The sequence below is a fragment of the Lupinus angustifolius genome, chromosome LG20, assembly GCF_001865875.1.
Source record: "Lupinus angustifolius cultivar Tanjil chromosome LG20, LupAngTanjil_v1.0, whole genome shotgun sequence".
Classification (NCBI taxonomy): Eukaryota; Viridiplantae; Streptophyta; class Magnoliopsida; order Fabales; family Fabaceae; genus Lupinus; species Lupinus angustifolius.
In genome coordinates this window covers 10,711,257-10,732,483 of record NC_032028.1, presented here as the reverse complement: position 1 = coordinate 10,732,483, position 21,227 = coordinate 10,711,257, and the positions used below count along the sequence as shown (strand labels likewise).

Here is a 21,227-nt window from a genome sequence, read left to right as displayed (position 1 = left end):
AACAGAAAAATGTATGAGATTATAAGAATTGTTCTTTACTTTTTTTTTCCTTTTTTTTTGTTCTAATTTTTCTTTTGGTTAAATTGAATGAGTTCAAGTCTATGTATCTGTCATGAGTTGTAAACAATAAAAACGCGTAAGTATAATAATTTGTTATGTAAGTATAATAATTTGTTATGTAATATAATAATATTAAGTTTAATGATTTTGGATGGATTGTGTTAATGTTTTTACATTCTACCTTATTTGTATATGATTTTTTTGCTTAAAGTCAATATTGATTAAGAAGTAAGTGATGAATGATATATATAGATATTAATAAAATAAACATATATAATATAAATACTTAGTCATTTTTATTTAGTAATATAATATATGATTTCTTTCCTTTGTAAACAAAAAAGTAATATAGTATATGATTTTTATTTTATATACCAATCTTGTATATCTAAGTTGTCAATTTGTGTAGGATCGCAGATATAATTTTAGTCACTATCTCATTTTAGTATATTAAATGTCTCCAACTCTTATCGCCACTATTTCCGAGTTTTGTGAAAAAATCTACTACAATATGAATAGAAAGATCAAATATTTTGTTGCACTCACTTTTAAACTATTTTCTCCCATTTACTTGTAACCAATTATCTCCTTCAATCACCAAAATTATAATATAATAGTCGGAGAAGATAAAATATTTTTAGGATGAGAAAATATTTTTAGGATGAGAAAATATTTTATTCTTTTTCATACCAGTGTGATCTTCTTCCTAAATCTAGCCACATCCCAATTTTAATTGTTATCATCTCAACTTCAAACACCAGTATCCTAACTACCACTATCCACTATATTGTTATCAGATTTGAGTTTGTTATTGATTTTTACTTTTATTTGGGTTAATACTGAATTCAAGTTATTTTTTATAATTTTGGAAATTTTTATTTTTATTTGTAAGTATTTGTATGTGTTCGATATATAGTAGTTTCAAATTTATTTTATTTTTATGTTTTAATTAATAATTAAGTTAAAAAGTCAAGGTTGACATGCCTTATTAAAAGGTTGTTCTTCAAAGATTATTCTCTTTCTATACATAAAAATCATGATAATAAACTTTATCTCTCTCCATAAAACATTTTTAATATTTATATTATATATTACTTAATAAAGCTAAGTTTCCTATTATATTCTTACTATATTCTAATTTTTAACAAAAAAAAAAAAACTCATATAATCCAATACCTCTCTCCACAATAGGGATGAAAATGATTCCCAAAAAGAATTGGAGTGCAAGACTCTATTCTTGATGAACACAATTATGTATGTATCTCTTTTTTAATATTAAATAATTACTCTAATCGAATATATTCAACTATAAATTATAATATCTAACTCAATTTATCATATTTGACATTTACAACATGTAAACTACGCATTAATATAAAAGCAGGTCAACAAACACGACAATACCTCCCAACATACTAGTAATAATAATATCAAACATCTAACATCAACCTCTTTATTATATTTAAGATTGTATATTCTAAATGAGATTATTTCTAAACGTTTTACTTGAACTAGAAAATCAAAGGCAGTTTATCCCAATTTATTTACAATATTAGTTCACTTCAACATCAAAATCACTTATGTATCATTATATTGTTTTTGCTTGTAAATTATGGGTTATAAATTTTATACCAACAGTGTATTAGTCTAATAGTATAAACACTGACAATTCTAAAATCCAAAAGTAGAATGTGCAACATATATTAAAAATTTAATAATAAATATCATATATATTTCTATATACTATATATAAAATCAAAACATGTTTTAACTACCACTATGGACTAATTTCTGATTTTTTATTTTGTTCATATAATCATAGGTAATCATCATTAACACAATAACAATCTACCCCACTTTAAATTTGATATTATCATAAATATAAAAAAATTAAAACATAAAATATATTCAATATAAAAAACATTCTAATTCTCTAAAATAAAAATATATAAAAATATGAAAAGATTAATATGAAAATCACCCAAATTTAAATATAACTTTCAAATAAATTACACGTTCCATATAAATTAATGTCAGGATTTCTAAATACAAGTCAATAAGGAGTTATTCATCTATGTATATCTCATTCAATTATGCAACCTATTTTTTGTAATCTTCATAGCTAAAAACTATCTTTCTACGATTATTGTGGCAACATCTAAAATCATTGCAAACAAAATAAAATATAATAGAAACAAAGCATAATAGAAATAATGAAATTACAAATTACAAAGATTCAAAGAGTGAGTAAAAACAATGAAATATAATAGAAATAATAAAGCAAATAAAGAATAAAAGCAATGAAACAACTTTTGGAAGCAATGAATAGAGACTAAAATGAAAATAGTGTTATCCAAACAATGAATTGAAAATTTAATGAAACAGACAAATAATAAAGGCAAGTAGCTTTATTCGAATGCAACAAATAGAAACAATAAAATTGAAACAATGAAATGGAAACAATGTTAAGATAATAGAAAAAATGAAATGCAGAATACAAAAAATGAAAAGAAAGGGTCATATAAAAAACAACTAGTTAAGAAATAAAACAATATTTGAGGGCAATATTTGGTCTATGAGTAATATTCTTGTATGTAAGTAATATATAATTTTTTTTAAATTCATAGGGGTAATAATATAAATATTAAGATTACAAAATAGAACATAATATCAATGCACTGTCAATATAAAGATTTATACACATGCATCATTTATCGTTCATTTGGATTAATTTTTTCGAAGAATTAATAATGATTAAAAATAAATTGTATATAATATATGGTATATTGACAGTGTATAAAACTCTTAAACTGTTAATATATACATTTTTTTCTCTAAAAAAGTTAATGACTTTAATATATGAATGATATATGATAGGTTGATATTCTGTTAAACTCTTATATTATCATATATATATATATATATATATATAAAAAAATGTGGCTAACGGCCACCTAAAGCATAAATCACCGTGCGCATATATGCATAATTTTTTTTGAATAAATAACCATTTTCTCCATTCTGAAATTGTGGCTTCATCAAGCTTAGTATGTCCAGGATTTTATATTCCAAGATGATGAACACACAATTTCATTCTAGGAAGGCAAAGAAATATTTTCAGTGGTAATTTTTTCAAGTCTTTGTTAGGTATATCTTGGTTATATGAGAAATTAATATTTATAGTATTGTGATTGTTATTTTAAATAAGTGTTATTCTTAATTGTGGATTCTCAACTCTTAACCTTATATAATTCTCGGTAACTTAGTTTTATTCAGTCACTAAATTAACAACTTGTTGGTATTTTTTACTAAATTAGAGTCTAATTTTTGTGTGTAATTTGATCCTAACATATATAACATGTCATCATATATATGTAAATTAAATTAATGTCATGAAGTGGCAGGTGATTATATCAAGTGAAAAATTAATAATTGGCCGCTTATCATAACATCATTTTTAGTTTAGAATCTAAACTAATAACAACTTGACATAACATGATAAAATTAAAAAGTAAAACATATAAGTAAATAAATAATTATCTGTAAAGTTGTTATTAATCTCCACCACAAATGATATTATGGTCTATGACCAAATAAAAATTTCTTCAAATATAGGTCTCCTGATACATTTTGGCACTTTCATGTGGGGTAGTGGGATTTGTAAGCACTAATTAGGTGTATCAATGTTTTGTTAAAAGGGTTTGTGGGGTTTGTACTTTGTAGACACTAATTAGTTATAAATTGGTTAGGCATCAAAAGTTATATGATGCCATTGATGTCCTTTTGAATGTGATTGTCCTTCTCCAATTTTCTTTTCGCACCATATATAGAACAGCCACAACTCATACAAATTGGTTGATATATATGGCAAACATGGTGGCACTTAGTTTATCGAAAGAAGAATAGAAGGTGCTCACTCACTATTTTCGGAAAATGATATATTTTTCTACAAATTCTTCTATACCATAAGAAAATTAATAATATATGTATATCACAATTTGATATTTTGTTTATTAATAATTGATTTATAAGTAATATATGTTATTTTCTTGTAGTATATAAAAATTTAGTAGAATAATATATTATTACTCTTTCCCAATGTGTAATTAGGAATGACAACATGGCGGGTTGGGGTCGGGTTTGCACATGCCCAAACCTGAAAAAACCTAAAAATTATATATGAACTAAGGAAAGTGTGATATTATTTTTTTTTCATTTTTCTCTAACACTTCTAATTTTTCTTGTATTATTTCATTTTTGTTATGTTTGAATATACAATAATATGTAAAGTAAAATTAGAAATTAAAAACAATGGACACATGATAAAAATTTCAATTTTAAATTGAATTACATTACTTTGAGGCGGGTTCGGATTAGAGTTTTTGCTCTATCAAACCCGAACCCGAAAATTAAACCCGGATAAAAACCGAACCCAATCACATCGGATTTTTCCCGTCAATTTCAAGTTCTGTTTGGGTGGGTACCCACATATTCGGTTTTCATTATCATCTCTATTGTAATTAGATTTATCCATAGAGGGTATATCATTTATGAAACATAACCAAATGAAAGTTGGAAGACATACATCTATCCTTGCGAGAATTCTACCGAAATCCAAAATCTTACTCACATTTAGATAGATTGACCACCGTATAGTTATTTATACCGACAGATGGTTCATCAATTTAAGTGTTAGGGATGGATTTTTAAAATCTGCCCTTATTTTTGTGGGGAATTTATCTATAGTAGAGATCCAACCTTAATGGTTGTGTGCCTAAATTTTAATAAAGATTTTGGGACCACACATAAATGTAACACATTCCACCTTTGGTCACGTAGTTGAAGAAGATAAGGTAGTATCCAAAGTGAACAAACATATGGGTATCAGAAAGATTCATGTACCTAATAACAAATATTAAAAAAGAAATAAGTAGTTCACAATCATACCTCAATTGACTCAATCATTTCTACAAAGTACAATTTGACAAAAGCATACTACATTTTAAGGAAATCATAAATTGTGTAAAGATGTATATATGGTTATATAATTGTTTACTACCAAATAGGTGCTGCTCATTTTTCTCTATACAGCTCAATTATCTAGTAAGTATTTAAACGGTTTAAACCCTATTTCAGAACTCATAGGCAACATACACAGAGCCTAGAACAAGATCTTAAGTTATGGTTAGTAAGTACAATTTGATCACAATATTAGTTTCTATACTATCTGCTAGTATTTTGATTCTATAATTTTGATCACATCAATCACATTTTCCCATCATAGTCTATAATTTATGTAAAAGAAACGTAATGTGTCACTAACTGGAACAACAATATAAAACCATCACCAAGAACTTTAATTAACAAGCTAGAAGTACTATAAGTATTTAAATACTTGTTGGCTATAGAGAAATATTTAATAAAATGAGACATATAGTGTGAAACTTACTTTTAAGGCACACAATGTTCTCTTACCGCGTATATATTTGGATAATTTTTGTGAGAACTTTACATTTTACGATGCAAAATAAATTGTAGTATAAGTTTTCAAGAATTGTTATTCACAAAACATTTTCAATTCCTAATTATATGTTAGCATTTTAAATTTTAAGGCTTAAAAATAGTTTGATCTCTGTTGCAAAAACTGATGTGAATAGCAAGGACAGGGGAACATGACGAAGGACAAAGAGCAACTACCCCTATAAATTAATAATAATGATTAATTTACAAAAGAAAACTAATTGAAAATTGCTTTTCAGGGTGTTTATGTTAAGAAGAAATGTATACATCGATAAAATGTGAGTATTATATATTACTACTATATTATCCAGTTTAATTATGTTAAATATTTAAAAAAAAATACAAATAAATACTAAATGATATAGTGATTGTTGTGTAACTCAGAAATTAGGCACGGGAAACTTCAATAATTAAAATTCAGATAGTGAATTATATATTGTATGGTCAGTGGACAGTTATTGTCTTTGTTTTTAAGTAAATTATAGCGACACTTTTAACGGCAAATAGTATATAATTTAATGTCTCTTTAATAACTTTGATTTTTATATAATATAACAATAATTCTAAAAAATGTTATATTATATTGTAATAAACAAAAAATAATAAAGATGTATTGACTTATATACTATTTGGACTTGTTGCAATATTAAATCATATTTTTAACTTAATTGTTTAAAATATTACATTTGTCCATTCTTTAGAGACAGTAATGATATATATATATATATATATATATAAATTATGAGAGTTTATATATTTGTCGAAAATGGAGAAATAATTTGTGTAATTAAACTAAAACTTATAGGTGTGAGTATAATTTACTTTTTTAATGGTTAGGTTTTTTAGTTTATTTTTGAATAGTATTTTATTGGCACATCTTCATCAAGAGGTAGCTTATTTAATAAACTTAATTTTCCTTCTTCTAATTAATAAAAGAGAATAAAATATATTCTTATATAACGAGATAATTTATTTCCTTCAATCAGTAAAAGTATGACATGTGTACTGTTTTGTTTAGTTTTAGAAATATTTTTGAATAAAATAATTAAATATGACACATGTCATAACTTTATTGACTGAAAATAATAATTTATCTCCTTATATTAGGAGATATATTATTCTATTAATAAAATCAAGTTTAAAATTGAATAGTTAAGCAACATAAATATGTTTTAACTATTCATCTAACTTCTTTCTTTATCATCAATGTTGGTTAAAGACTAATCTTTTATGATAAAAGTTTTACTTATGGATGATATATAGAGAGGTAAAACATGATGTAATTCCATCATGAACTAATTTTTAATTTCCTCTTAACACTTTTTAATTACTACAAGAAATCATATAATCTATGTAACTACTATTATAAATTACAAAAAATAATATATAACATAAAGTACACAAATACAAAAAACGACATTCTTATTCTCTCAAATAATATATGCATATATATATATATATATTTGATATTATATATCTATATCTATACTAATAGATAAAGGAAAAACATAAAATAATTACCCATATAGTATTTTATATTTCCCTATTGTATATTTTATAACTTCTAATTTCATGTTTATCTATCTAATCTATACTTTTATATACAATATATAAAGAGAAAACATAATATAACTACCACCATGTATGGTGTAATTTTTTGTTTTTCTATTTTACCCTTAACACTATTTAATTTATACGAAAAATCATATAATCATATGTATCTACTTCCAACATATTAACTACTATCTCAACTTAATTTAACAATTAAAATAAAGACAAAAGAATATAATATGAAGTGCACCCAATAAAAATTATAATAAAAAATATAATATAAATTATCCTTAATACAAAAAATATTCTAAGTCACCAAAATAAATATATAAAACTTAAATACTTAACACCAAACAGTAAAAATGTGGGTCGGTAGGCACGAAGTATCTGTTGCCACACTAGTATATATAAAGTCAAAACTTGAAATAACTACCACCGTGATTCTAATTTTCTATTTTGCCCTTAATATTTTTTATTTATAAAGTAAAACCATATAATCCTAGATAAATATATTTAATACATCTCACTTTAAGTTGGATATTGTAACAAATAAAAAAATTATAACATGTATTACATCTAATAAAAAACATTTTAATTCTCTAAAATAAAAAATACAAATTTAATACTTAATATCATAAAATAAGAATGTGGGTCGACAGATACGAAATGTCTGTCAACACGCTAGTACTATATAAAAATAAAATATAGTATAATTATCACTATGATGTAATTTCTACATTCCTCCTTTGACCTTAATATTATTTATTTTCACCTTTGGACATATTAATATTAATAAAACATTTTCCCAATACTAAAGAAATTTAGTTATGTACAAATTGATTATTAATTGATAATAATAGATTGATTAATTAGCTCACTTATTAAACAACATTCTACAATCTTATTATTAATGGAATGAATTAATGTTTTTACTAAAATAAATATCTCCTTATTATGACTTATAATGGACTATTTTTGTCATCATATAATTAGCTCACTTATTAAACAATATTCTATTATCTTATTATTAATGGAATGAATTGACGTTTTTACTAAAATATATATCTCCATATTATCACAGATTCACAGTTGTACTTACCATGGATTATTTTTGTCATAAAATAAAAGTGACCAATATATAAATAAATGAAATAATAGATAACAGTAAAAAAGAAATAATTGATAAAAAGGGAAAAAATCAGTAACGTTTTTAAGGGAAAGAAACATAATACAATAAAAAGAAATAATTGGTGATATATAAATAGTAACTATGTATAAATCTTTACGGTGGTGATAGTACATATATATTACATTCATAATTATTTACTATAAAAGAAATTAAGCAGATCCAAGAAAGAGAATCTAGGCATATGCTATTTCTCAACATGATTCTATTATGCTCATGCAGGAAAGAGAATCTACAATAATCTCTTATATTGGCATGCAAATGGTTCAAAAGTTTGTCTGATTTTGAAAATGGAAAATATAATTTATGATCTAGATACTCCATTAATTGGTGCTTTAATAATGAATAAATAGCCGGTATGAGGCAAATGATTGATTCAACTATAGAAATGGACTAATAATATGTATTGTTTTGGTAGCACAGTTGATAGATACAACAAATTTAGATTATTTACATTAAAAAATTATTTCACATGGTCAAGTTCTTGTCACTCATCACACTCCAATAATGATATACATTCAGTTAAATGCTTTTATATCATCTTTCAATTTATGTGAAGGAAAATAGGAATGTATATGATATCAGGTATTCATTGACATTAGTATCTCTCCCACTATATGATCGTGTAGCATATTTGACAATATACACATAATTCAATTCAAGAAATAGTTGTGACCACTGGCAAAACATAAAAAGACTTGTGTAATAAGCCATCATTGATACTAAGTAGTTGGTTAAAGTCACCACTGCTGATGAGATTGTCATGGAAGAGCATAACATCGTAAAATCGTCCAAAATCTTATGAGTTTATGTTTTATGGCAAAAGCCCTAAATTATAAAATGTCAATCTTCTAAACCCATATAAAAGGGAAACCCATTGCCCAAAATCTTTTGATGCGCCCAAAATTATTCTAAATCCTAAATTGCAAGATAACAAACATACCATACGAGAAATAGATTCTCATCTATCATAGAAGTCCAGAATATAAGTTCCTCTCATCTTCTTCATCTTCATAAAGTAAGTTTTCCTTCTTCATCATGCTCACTATGTTCTCTTTGAAAAAATTATGTTCATTCTCTCCTATGAACAAATATCATTGTCCTCTTTCTCTTCTTAGAACAAATTATGCTCGTGTACATGACAACACGGATTTGAAGCATATGCCGAGGAGCCACTTGATGAGATTAATGAAGATGAAGAGCTCAATGAAGATGATTGTCTTGATATCCCCTTGCATGATTTGATTTATTGATTTAGATATTAGGAAACACTTTAGTTGATTGTGTTGACATGTTAGTTTTGCAATTATGTAAGATCTAATACTTTAATTGCATATATTTTGATGTTGAAATTTAAGTTTTATCACGTGCTACTTTGTTAATTTTGTTATCTATAGCAATGGAGAAAACTGGAGTTTTTATTATTTTATAAAAAAATCAATATTTGATAGGATCTTACGATCCATATTACGATCACACGTCTTACGTTTTCATCTACCCCTTCCGATCTTACGTAGGATGTCGATATTGTCAACTATGGTGATAATCATAGCCATTAATGATATTTTAGCATTAAGAGGGACTTTATAAATCATGATTATGACTCCCATCCATATTGCCAAAATGGATAAGATCACATTCCGTTGTTAGACTTCGGGAGGAAGATTCCTCCCACTTTTAGATACTATTAGCTAAGCTAGGAAATCAGATGATGGCCTGCGATGCTCAAACAAACCAATCTCACATTTGTGACCGAGACAAAGTCTATTTTGACTGATACAAATTCTATTCTAACCGAGACAACTATGCGCAACATGACCATATCAATGGCAAGCCTTATGACCGAGCATATGGGCCAACTGACCGAGACAACTAACCGAATAAATAAGCCAATTGACTATGCCAGACCGAAACACCACATCTCAAGCTTGACCGAGGCATCACACACATCACATCCAAACCTCACCGACATGGTAGTTAAAATTGCACAACTTTACGATCTTCAAGAGCTAGCTCATGCTCAATCTCAGTTCGTGCTCGACCTCCATAGAATCGTGTGAAATCGTCATGTTGGAGCATAGGATCGATGAAATCGATGTCCATCTTTAGCCCCATGTTGGTGTGTGACCTAGGTTGATAAAACCCTAAACACATGTACTCCTTCTTCCTCCTTTTTTTTCTCATATCTACCGATACAACTTTTCCTTCTCTCTCTTCTTTGTTCTCTTTCTATCTCCACTTTCCATTTCTCTAAGTTTACTATATCTTCGTTTTGTTTATTTTCTATGCCTTATGTTATGTTGCAAAATGAAGGAGATGACTCATGGATGCTATTAGAGTTTGATCAAATTGTTTACAATACTGGACAACATGAGATCACTTATATCTGTTTGTTTAAGGATGCTTGCTTTTTTTGGTACAATAAGGAAGCTTGGTTTTTTTTGGTATAGTCAGAAGGTCTTTTTGTTTATAAGTATCTTATCCTTTTTTATTTCTTTTATGAACTAAATATTTTTTTAATAGAAAAGTATCTAATCTCTAAACTATTAAATGTACCATATTAACTATAGTGAAACATATAATTATTTAGAAAAAAATAATACTAAGTGAAACTTTTTAAGTTTTCTATGTTGGATACTATATATTTATTTCAAATCTTTCTAGTAAATTAGTAATGTGTATATATATGAATTTATGTGCATATATATTGATAAGTAGGATCTTACGAGTCATGTTACGATCATATTTTTACAATCTTTGACTCCCCTTCTGATCTAAGTAATGGTTGCATGTGCATCAAGCAACCTCTAGGAAATTATATCCCTTAGTACTTAACACGTGTCAATAGTTAGTTATTTCTGTTTTGATTATAAAAAAAATAGTGAAATGAGGATTCATTGAGTATTGTATTCATTTTGCACCAATATCATCAAATTCAATAGAGAAGAGGTATTTCATTCATCTTGTTTTCGAGTTCTTGAAGAACTTTGATTGTTCTTGATTGAACTTGCTTAAGGATCATAATCTTTTATGTACCTCTAATTGAGTTGGCAAGACCTTTAAAAAGCTTCCTTTAGGAGATTTATTGCTTGGAGATGATGTATCAGAAACCTCAAGTACCTCTGGTGTTGTCTCTGATTCACAAACTATCATGTCAGCATGTTTGATAAGATGAAAAAGGTTCATAGTTTTATGCAAGAAACAGAAAGGCATACAAAATACAACACAAACTAAAGGAAACAAAGTTCAGAGGAATCAAATGGCAATGAAGAAGAACCTACCGAAAAGTGTTTTGATGGATGGTCTCTTTAATTTGGAGGGCTTTTTCTTCAATTCAGCTGTGCAGGGCAAGAGGGTGCAAAGTCAACAAACACAAGAATAATGAAGTTCCAGGACATTCTTAAATGTAACACACACAAAATTGAAAACATGTCAACTCACTCATTTGAAATTATGGTTTGATATATGGTTACTAATATTCTATCATGAGTGCAATGAATCATATGCAAGATAAGCTACATTTATTGATTTGGGGCTATGGGCCATGTTTTTTGCACATAATGTTGTTATACCTACAGATTGATTAAATTATCCCTATTTGCATCTAATTTTAATGAACAACTCATGCTTTTTAGTGTTCCTATTTGCTGTTATGAGCACATCTGATCTTCCAGGTTTCTACTATTCTTTTCTGATTTTTCTTAATATTTGTTTAATCAAAGGTAAGAGAATAACAGTAAGTTTCAAAGAAACCTGACATGAAATAGTTAAGGTTGCTACAGAATATGTTGTTTTACATTGCTTTACTGAATCAATCGATTAATGTATTTAAGTTAAAAATATAGTCACCACAATTTCCTTAATCTTAAAGCATGCTTAAAACAAAATACATCAATCAAGTAAACAAATAGCCACAACCATAACCAAAATAACCTTGTAGCTAATATTATTAACATAGTAAAAACATGATGAGTTAAAAGAGAGAGAGAGATTTACTTGTCCCAGGAACTTGATAATTGTTGACAATTTCAAAGTTCTTATATGTGTATCCAACGAAATTCAAATCCTTAGACGAAAGCATCTGTAACACCCGAACAAATAAAACAAAAGAAGAATAAGAAAAGAGATATGGTTAGGGAGAACAACTGTAACAAAATGGAAATTTGAAGATTGAAAACTATAGGACAAGAAAAAAATGTGAATTTTTTGTATGACAGATATCATCTGCTTATGAACAAGACAACCGATAGTTGGAACTGAAGAAAGACAAGTCCATTGGCCACTACTTACAGCTAGTTCAACACTATTACTTATTAAGGGCTAACAAGATTTCTAGAGTATAAATTCATATAGTTGAGGGCAAATATAGCATCAACAGCAGAAACATGATTGATGTTATAAAATATTCATTTTAGCAATCCCAACAAATTCACACTTCAGCCTCTTAAAAATTTAGGGAAATTGCATTCCATAATCCAGATTTTTAGAAATTATAAGTGCAATATCAAAAATAAAAGTTGAACAGGAGAATTTTAGGTAAGAAGGAAGGAAGAGATAAAATAGAGAATCACACTAGTACAAGATTGATATTGAAGTGGTATGTTGAGGTTATTAAAAAATACAAAAGATTGGTCCTATTTATTGGCCAATAACAAAAGACAAACAGAATCCTAACGTGATTACCCATAATGACATAATTGATCGAACAACCTTTAATAATAATATCAATCCTAACCAGTTCCATGATATGATAGGTATTATGGGATATTTCTAGACATTTTAACACTCCCCCTCAAGCTAAAACTTTCTAAGCTTTAAGTTTGCTACATGAAAATATAGAATTGTTTTTTTTCTTTTCTTAGCCGTTAGCACCCAAAATCTTTGAAATTGAAATTATGGCTGGCATTTCTACTAGGATAGAGATGAGGTCAGTAACTCTGGGACAAAGACGAGGGTCATTGCATCAGAGACAAAGATGAGGCCAATGCATCTGGGGCAAAGACGAGGTCAGTGCATCTGGGACAAAGATGAGGCCAGTGTATCTGGGACAAAGACGGTAAAATAGTGGAAACGACTGACCTTGGAAGTTAGATGATGACAACTAAAAACAACTTGGAAAAAACGATGACAACCGAAAAATCAACCGGAAGAAGGATCACAAGCCTAAGCTTCCGTCAAGGAAGATACCATGGCTCAAATAGTATGTTAAGGGTCCATCTCAAAATTAATTTTCAATTAGAGGAATAGACTTACTTCCCTGGACAATGAGACAAACGAGTAGACTTACTTCCCAATCCATATCATGATTTTGAAAGACTTTGTTCACTTTCAAACTAGTGGGGCGATATAATTTCAAATGCCAAAATTTGTCAAAAATGAAAAGCGGAACAAAAAATCTTCTGATATGGGAACCCCATACAGATTGGATAGCTTGCAACATATTTCCTACTACCACAACCCTGCCTATGAACTCATAACAAGAAAAAAGCATACCAAGAGCCATGCAAGTAAAATGAAATTTAATTTCAAAACAGCAGAAACATACTAATTGCCAGGTTCAAAAATGATAGCTGGTTTTCTTCTCTCTTCCCTAAATTGCCTAAATTTATGATTGAACACAAACAACATACTAAATCATATCAACTGAAAGAACAGGAAACACCCAAGATTACCTTCCTACATGGACCAGTCCTTGCTGCTGTTTTAGTTTGGATGTTAGACTGCAGATGCAACAACTAAAATGAGAAAAAAATGAACAAAGTGCATGACCTTAGAAAAGTAGCTACACAAAATAAGTGAGAATATGAAAGACTCAAATACCTCCTTAAAATCTTCGAAATTCTGAGTATCTAGCTCATCCTTGACCTCAGGAATAAATGCAGCTTCCATTTGATATAACTTATTCCACTCAACACCTTCAAAGAATGCATGAGCCTAAAGAGGAGCACAACAGAAGGGTAACTTCTATTTCCAAATATAAATATATCAAATATAATAATTTAGAAAAGGACACTTCACAACACCTTTATTTCATCTGCACCTTTAGACCCCAGCCTCTGGTCGACATTACACAAAAGTTTACTAATGAGATCTTTAGCCTCTAGGGATAGCATTGCTTCTACAGGAAATTTCAAGTGAGACTCCCAGTTAACAATCTGCACAAAACAATTCAGGAAATTTTCATGTGCTAGAAGATTTAGAAAAACTCTACATTATTATGTTTGTCAAGAACCAGCTTTACCAAAAACTTAAGCTGTTGAGTGAAGGCAAATAAATGATTTTGTAATATCTAACACGCCCCCGTGCAATAGCACTTTGGGCTAGAAGCATCACTTCACTATGCATAGGTCCATCATACCATATGCCAAAATTCAACTTTCATTTATTTATTTAGAAGAATGGGAATAATAAGGATCAAACTCCGACCACTTGGTCATAAAGGTTTTGATACCATGTCAGGAACCAATTTTCCAAAAAGCTTAAGCCGTTGGGTGAAAGCAAATGAATGATTTTATATTACCTAACCTAACAATGTTTATAGGATTTGGCAACTTAAAAGTGCAAGGACTATGTACTATGGATTACCATTGATGGGAAAATCAAAGGACTTGGTTTCGTAAAAACAATGATTTCCTATCATGTTGCTTATACTATCCAAAAATATAAAGCATTGACATTTTAATATCTATGGTGATCCACTCTGCACTTTACAGAATACAGAGTAACGTGCACCTAGCAATTTAGAGAATCTTAATCCACGTTTACAGTTAAAGTTGTCAAAATACATCAGATGAAATGGAAAAATATAAGACGCTTTATATTTTTTTTCTTAAAAAGGAAGTATAATTGATGGCGTATGAAGAGAAAATCATGAATGATATAATTAGCTTCGATGTATATTTGCCACATCAAACTACCTTTTCCAATTTCCATACTCTTAATACAACTCAACCTCTGACAAACAACATGCAGTATGGTTCACAAAAAAACAAGTTTGATTTCTTTAGAATCGAAGTATTTATTAAGTCTCTAACAAACAACCAGTTAAAGTTCAAGTCAGTGACAGATGCATCATGAGCAACATGAATCCGTCACAACACAAGCCACTATAGTGTCTGGCCTAGTTGATATGGTACCATTTGCTTATACATCGGTACAAATTGCACTTCATACAGTAGCACTGACAGAATTTTTAAGTAAGATCCTCGGTATCATGTAATGCCCAAGTTAAGAACACCAAACGAGTCAAAAGTCTGCTTGGAATTAGAATCAACCAGAACTTATTAATGGGTACTGTAAACAATCTAGTCATCAATTTTATATTAGAATGATAGATTTTGGTAGAAACTATGGGGGGAAACAGATACTAATAGCTGATGTAAAATTTGAAAATCAAATACAAACTGCATGCTATAATAGATAGTAAGAGTGTGTCTAAGTAAACATTTCTATCGCAAAGATTACCTTTCTACATGTTGTTATTGGTTCATCAGAATAAAAAGGTGGATATCCTACCAACATTTCATACATAATAGCTCCAAGTGACCACCTGCGAATATTATAACAACCATCGTTCTGTCAGAATAAGCTATCCAACCCTGAACTTATTTAAGTTTATTCACAAATTCAAGAAAACTCCAATATGCTTTCAAAACATTTGAACGGGGAAAAGGAAAAAAACAAAGGGCAATCTGCCCAACAATGTTCAAATATAGAAGTAGCAAATTTTCATGCCAAGCTAGGTAGAAACAAAACTTTTGGAAAAGGTAATCAAGTAACGAATAAAAGGAATAAAGTTGGATGTGGTATCATGCATGCATCATACAGTGCAGAAAAAAATCAATTATTAGATAGAAGTGCATAAAACTCACCAATCACATTCCATCCCATAACCTTTCTTCAACAGAACTTCTGGAGCAATATAATCTGGTGTACCAACTGTGGAATAAGCCTGCAACATTCATACATTCACAATTACAAGACTACGAAGAACCAGTATAAAATGGAAAGCAGTCAAAGGTATCTTCCACAGATACCCTCAACAGTAGAATCCAACCATTTCTTTTTTCTTATTCTTTTTTCCATTTTCCTTTTTCAATTTGGGTTGGACAGGAGGATAGAGGGTTGGATAGGTGCAATATATTAGTACATGATTTCAATATATCACTAGATCATAAGGAAAACACCACATAACACACATTATCATAATAAATAGAAAGGAATGAGGAATCAAAATATAATTGTAGTGAACTTACCACTGTCCTTCTATTCTGTTGCCAGTGTTGCAGTTGTTCTTGTTGTGTGCGTTTTGGAGCAGCACGTTCACCATTCTGTGTAAATCTAGATCTGTTTACACTCTGACCCATAGAAAAATCCTTTTCTTCGAGTGTTCTACAATCTAATGGTTTGCAAAGTCCAAAATCTGACAGTTTCAAGTGCCCATATCTATCAAGTAATAAGTTATCGGGCTTGATATCCCTGCAACACAAAAAATTGAAAAGATAAATCGATACTGTAAAACTGACTCAGGTTGCTTTACTTTGAAACAGATACGTATTTGGATAGAAGTGGCTCTGTAGATCAATTCTAACAGCATGTTTCTGAAGTTAACTTAGTTATACCAAGTTCCAATAGAAGAAACAATACTACTCTGAAAGTAAATGAACAATTGTACACAAACCTGTGTATATAATTGCGTTTATGTATAGACTCGATAGCCAGAACTATTTCTGCTACATAAAATCTAGCTTCATCTTCAGTCAAGGTATCCTTTCTCATAAGAAGAGTCATCACATCCCCACCCGGTAGATATTCCATAATAAGATACAAATAGTCGTCATCCTGGAATGAACAATAAAGTTTGACAATGCAATTGCTGTCAACCTCAGCAAGGAGATTCCTTTCAGATATGACATGCTCAACCTGAAAAAAAAATCAGGAATAAATATGATGGCTTCATTCCTTGGGCATAGATACTGCTATTGCCTGGAAGAACATAATATAGCAAGACAAAAAGTGTAAACCTGGCGTCTACGAAGCATCTCTGATTTCTTTAGCTTTTTCATTGCATATACATGACCTGTAGTTTTCTCCCGACAGAGTCTGACCTGCAACAAATTCAAATTTTAGATAGAGTCAAACTGTAAGCAGAAATACATGTGTAAATAAGAAAAAACTCGGGTTATTGTTAGACACACAGATGTAATGATGGGAAGTCTGTTAGTAATAGAAAGAAGAATGTCACACTAAGGACACATGCAAGAGAGAGGAGCAAGAGAGACTGGAATTAGGAAGGGGGCGTCTATGTGAAGAGGATGGAGAGTGGTAGATTTGATCATTTGGGTAGTTTTGGGATGACGATCACAGGACAGAGCCTGTGTAGACTTCGTCACTCATATTTCCTCTATCTTTTATTCATTTTCATGCTATTTTTTTGTATTCAGAGCTTGCTCTCAGAATTTCTTCTATTATCTCTAGTAAACTTCAGTTCCTGTCAGTAATACTGCCAACTTTTACTCAAAACTACAAAATAAGATTTAAGAATGAACTTGTAGTTCAAAAAAGTGTGGATGAACCAGCAAACAATATCTTCAACTCAAAATCACAATCTTTTTCGGGTACAAATAAGCTTTTTTATTTGTCTGCATAAATCTCTTGCACACTAGATGTATTTGGAGGAAAATAAACCTTTTTAGTCTATATAAGAGATCGGGGTCCTCCTTGATTAATTGTACAGTACAATGTGAAATCCATTATACGACTAGCAATTGGATGCTGGTAATCAAGGGCATATACTAATGTGGTAATGGTGAACGTCCCAAATTATTCATATAACATCATAATGCAGCTGCCTTTTATAAAGAAAAAATAGTGAAATCTAAGTTCCTATCAAATCCTAAGGAAAAATATGTATCAAATAAATATATACATCATGAATGCCTTTACACTGTATTGTTGTCCACATTAACCCATTAAAATATTTTATTATATCTCCTTCAAACTCACTACACTTGTGATATGCATATAATGAACCAAGAGTACAAAATAATATGTGATTATACCAAAGTATTCAGAAGAAATTAGTTAGGTTTCAAATTTTGATGGCCAGAGACACAACAAAGCAATATTACACTCTACACATAGAATAAAATAATAAAAGCATAGTGGGTCATGTTATATGGTTAATTGCATTTAAACAAATACATACCTCCCCAAATGCACCTCTGCCAATCATAGTCAACAACTCAAAATCATCTGCACCCATCTTATGTCTCTTAAGGCGCATATATTCAGTTTCCTTTTTCTCTAAAAACTTAAACAGGTTCTTTTGATCCTCTTCACAGACATCAGCATCATACACCTTCTTTTCCAAGACGGTTCGACTATCATAAGCAAGTGAATTACTATAAACAATTGCCTCATGATTGAGAAAGCAACTAACATAATAGTGATTAGCATTCAAACAAGCATAAACAGTTCTAGTTCCAGCAATTTTTACATGCTTCACTGAAGTCTTGATGGAACAGGTTCACTCAAGATATCTCAACCAAAAATTAAGAGAGGAATCCATTTCCTACAATAATACATTTCTACTCTGCTAAATTTTCAGAACTTAATAGCTTCCGCAACAACAACAACAACCAAGTTTTAGTCCCATTAGGTGAGATCGACTATATGGGACAAATGACACCATAATGTTTTATAATAAATCATGTCCGCTGACAAAACATTAATCTCTAAATTTTTCCTTATTATTTCACCTATGTTTCTTATGAAACTACATGGCACATGCAGCCAGCCCATCATTAATATGCAATATATGTGTTGCTACAGTATGCTTACAACTGATCAGACCTTTTTTATTTTTAAAATTAGATCCTGATTAGATTTAGCCTATCTCACTTAGTGGGATTAAGGCTTGCTTGTTGTTGTATCTCTTTTAGATTTTAAAATTTATACTTTTAGCGAACCTACTTGAACAGTATTGTGCCCTGATTGCCATAAAAATGGTAATAAATACAAATAGTAACCTCCTCCATTAAAACTTCTACTATTAAATTAACTTTAGTATAAGGAAGCTCCTATGGAAAAGTGTGCAACTCATTCCAGAAGGCAGTATGGGTATGACAAGTGAATCTAAAGTACACCACTCAGTATCCGACGAAATTAGAAAATTTAGTATCAGTAGTGCCAGACAATGTTTTAAAATGCAGACCACATCCGGTGATGCAGTCGCAACAACTCGGTTGCAGCAACTGCAGCAACCGTATAATGCTGCGATTATGGTCAACATTGACTACATCAAGCCATAAGTGACACAATGGAACCATGACAGAAATACAACCCTGTGAAACCCTGGTGAAAGCTATAGAGATGGATGTAAAAGAACTGGGGTTTGCCACACAATATAATGCTAACAAAAAACTATATCTAAGTGCGTTGAAGACAAGCTAGTGTCATGAATTGGTGTTATCATATATCAAACATAATCATCTCATTATAAGCACTTATGAAATGAATGATGAATCATATTCATACCGCTCCTTCCTTTCTTGAAGATTCTTCATTTTCTCCCTGTAATGGTTTTCAATATACTGCTTTGCAGCTGCAACCTTCTGCTTTGTGACTTCATCAACATGCACATTTGAATAATCATTTACTCCATTATCATTATCCTCCCCCTTCTTCTTTGAAACTACCTTTGTTTTAACCTGAGGATTTAACCTCTGAAGCCAGCTCCTTGTTGAAGCCATCCCCTCACTTCAATAAAAAAAACAATCATCCCTCTTGCTCATTACAACATAGCAATGATCCTAAAAATAAGTAAAGAAAATAAAGTATCTCCTCGTATCAGATAATGTATCTACTCCGGCTAGTAAAATTATTATGACATATGTGTTATTTTTTAGTTTTTATAAATATTCTTTTAGAAAATGGTAAAATATGACACATATCATGATTTTGGTGGTCAAAAGAGTCTTCTTATACGAGAAATACTTTATTCTCATAAGTAAAATCATAGTTACATAATTCTCTTGTTTATCCTTCATTCCGCTTACGCATGAAGAATTCACCATACCAGATAACACATTCGGTTCATCATAAAGAGTGTCTCCTAAAATTATGTAAAAAGTGAAGAATCGTGTACCAATGGCAACTATGAGGAAAGCCACCTTTTCAAGAATAAAAAGGAAGATTTTTAATCTCTTTTTACTGCAATTTCTAATTTTGAAGCTGACCCATTTTCCATGACGGATATTCACATTAATTAAACCTTGGGCTTCAAGCATTATCGAAGCAAAAACAGTAAAATAGATTCCATCAAGCAAAACAGGTTTTATGGGTTAAGGAACATTATGCAAAAATAGAATTACCGCGTAATAGTATATAGTTGCGTTCAGAACAAGATTAGGAATGGCAATGGCAATGGTTGTTCTGATGAGAAACTCAGAAGAGGAGAATATTCATTATCTGCTTCATTTTTTTCTCCGCTTCCTCTTCAATACAGTGCATTCAATTTTTATGCCAACTTTGCAATTATATGTTTATCGTTATTTCCTTTTTTATTTAAAATATTATTACTCTGTTCTTAAATTGAAAATGGATACGGGTACTAAACTAAGGAGAACCAAAAAACAGTTATTTTGGTATTTAAAAATCAGTTAGTTTCGATCCCGAGAGGAACTGGATTCTGGGTGGAAAAAGGTAAGGGACCTAACAAAACTAATGCCTAATTTTTGAATAATTAGTATTTTTAAATATGGTTTAGGATTTATCAACAATGTGTTGGTCGACTGACACAAGGTTGTGTTATATTTCAGGATGAGCAAAATGTTAAGGTTTGATTTCGTACTTGTTGGAGAGGACAATCATACACCCAAAAATAATTAGTTCCCTACCCAAAAAGTAA

The 21,227-nt window shown here is 29.7% G+C and overlaps 1 protein-coding gene across 2 annotated transcripts; it reads right to left on the bottom strand.

Annotated features, from left to right (window-relative positions):
* Nucleotides 10,967-20,809, bottom strand: LOC109335241 (serine/threonine-protein kinase tricorner-like). 2 transcript variants are annotated; one of them, XM_019571357.1, is made up of 14 exons: nt 20,692-20,809; nt 19,856-20,077; nt 18,525-18,699; nt 17,341-17,424; nt 16,998-17,239; nt 16,573-16,795; nt 16,189-16,268; nt 15,782-15,866; nt 14,341-14,472; nt 14,138-14,251; nt 13,990-14,037; nt 12,314-12,398; nt 11,599-11,655; nt 10,967-11,451 (listed from the first exon to the last, which is right to left on the bottom strand). In XM_019571357.1, exons 2-14 carry the CDS (start codon nt 20,068-20,070, stop codon nt 11,336-11,338), a joined length of 1,656 nt encoding a protein of 551 aa, XP_019426902.1. In that variant the 5' UTR covers nt 20,071-20,077; nt 20,692-20,809; the 3' UTR covers nt 10,967-11,335. The 2 variants fall into 2 exon arrangements, with proteins under 2 accessions (XP_019426902.1, XP_019426903.1); XM_019571358.1 differs by having other exon boundaries at nt 14,183-14,251.